Genomic DNA, 1801 nt, shown 5'->3' with positions numbered 1-1801 from the left:
CTTCACATCCACCTTCACATCCACCAATTTAGGATCATCATCAATGAGGACAAAAATTAAAGAAATACCTGAATAACCAACACATTTATTTAAGTATGTTACATCCCCATCAGCCGAAAACACAACCTGAAACAAAAGAAGAAGCACGACTCTGAAGCCAGGACTCGCACGGTGTGAAACTACATGTTTCACTTCACTTCAAGCTACACTCGCAATACTTGATACATCAGAAGTAAGTAAAAAAGAAAAAAACGCACGCTCACTCCTTCCAAATCATGCTCCACCATTGTAGGATGCTGTGGAGAAGTCCTCTAACATTTCCGCAGCCCAACCGGAAAAGTTTGCCGAGTTGCTGCATGGAGATAGGATGCGTCCATAGTCGAACTCATTCCCGTTGTTGTCATATGAGAAATCTAAGTAGGACGACCATACTTCCTCTTCCTCTGCTCCTGCTTCTACCTGTGGCTGAAAGGTTGGAGTGTTGTTGTAGTCTGGTAAACGATCGTCCAGTCGCTGAATTGGGCATAGTGAATCCATAATTTCTCCCATTGACATCTGCATTCAAAACATGTAGATTATATAAACCAACACATCTTAAGTATGTTTCCTTCTTTTGTTACAGAAACAATCTTGAAGTATGAAACGAAAATAGTCCCCCAGATGTTGCTTATGTGATATTGCAGTCATTAGTATTTTGGCCATAGAAAACCAATGAGTCTCTGTGACTTTGATATGCCCTACAGGACTTGGGACTAAATCTGACCCCACATAAAGTTCTACAGGATAAAACACGCATATCTCACCTCGGGTTGGTATCAGCAGCTCGTTGGTTATCAACAACTTCACTGTTAGGGGGTGTTACAGAAGCTCAGCAAATCCCCTTCTTGATTCACAGGGGGTCTGATACATTGCTAGCGCTTGTGAGAGGACTACTTGAATAGACTTCTGGGCTGATTGCTGGAGCATGCCCCATCGTCAGCTTCTTGTCTTTCTTGTTCTTGATCCGACATGCCACATATGGTAGCATCTGCAAATATATGCATCAGCAACATCAGTAACAGAAAAACAACCGTTACTAGAAAGCATGTCTCAATTGTTATTCATAATCAATTGCGCTGTTCAAATGAATGAGAGCCAAAATTGTTACCTCGCCTTTGGCGTGATTACCGCCCAAAAACTTGGAATTTAGGTGATACTCATGCATGACCCAGTTGGTTCTTTGCCCTGAGGTACGCGACCTTCATAGAACACCAACGTCTTCTTGATTCTAACTGCTCGTTGGTGTCCTCACTCCAGGATGGCGCGTTCCTTGCCGGTCACTTTCAGTAACCGGCTCTGGTCGTGTGGTCGGAGCGCCTGCTGTTCACATACTTGCGCTTCACGCGGCAATAGAAGAACAGCTCCTTCCTGTTGAACTTGCGATCGAACATGGCGGGCAATTGCCATGGTTCCGATTCGCATACATCGATCTCCGGAATTATGTTGGAGTAGTGTTCCTCAGGCTGCCCTAGAATCTTGGGCTTTAAGTAAAGGAGCAGAAGCTCCTCATCAGTGGCATGGAATCTGAAACCTGGAGGGAGTATGCTCATGACTTCTGAGATCGTGTCTTCCATTTGATTTCCCAACTCGTGCAAGCAGAGAAGAAGAAGAAGAAGAAGACCAGAGGACAGAGATTTTGTGTGTGGATTTGGGAGAGCGGTAGGATTAACATCGGCCCAGTGAGGGAATTTATAGGGTGAAATAGTGCCTTGACTCATTGACTGACGTCACTTGGTTTACGTTTTTCTTTTATATTTTTAAT

The 1801-nt window shown here is 44.0% G+C and overlaps 1 protein-coding gene across 1 annotated transcript; it reads right to left on the bottom strand.

Annotated features, from left to right (window-relative positions):
• Nucleotides 1-273: 273 nt before the first annotated feature.
• On the bottom strand, nucleotides 274-1589 carry LOC120288561 (NAC domain-containing protein 100-like). Its single transcript, XM_039302625.1, has 4 exons — nucleotides 1331-1589; nucleotides 1148-1224; nucleotides 908-1027; nucleotides 274-555 (listed from the first exon to the last, which is right to left on the bottom strand). The coding sequence occupies exons 1-4, from the start codon at nucleotides 1587-1589 to the stop codon at nucleotides 274-276; spliced, it is 738 nt and encodes a 245-aa protein (XP_039158559.1).
• Between the last annotated feature and the right edge of the window lie 212 nt (nucleotides 1590-1801).

This window comes from Eucalyptus grandis, chromosome 9 (genome assembly GCF_016545825.1).
Source record: "Eucalyptus grandis isolate ANBG69807.140 chromosome 9, ASM1654582v1, whole genome shotgun sequence".
In the NCBI taxonomy this organism is placed as follows: domain Eukaryota; kingdom Viridiplantae; phylum Streptophyta; class Magnoliopsida; order Myrtales; family Myrtaceae; genus Eucalyptus; species Eucalyptus grandis.
This window is presented reverse-complemented; position numbering and strand designations above follow the sequence as displayed.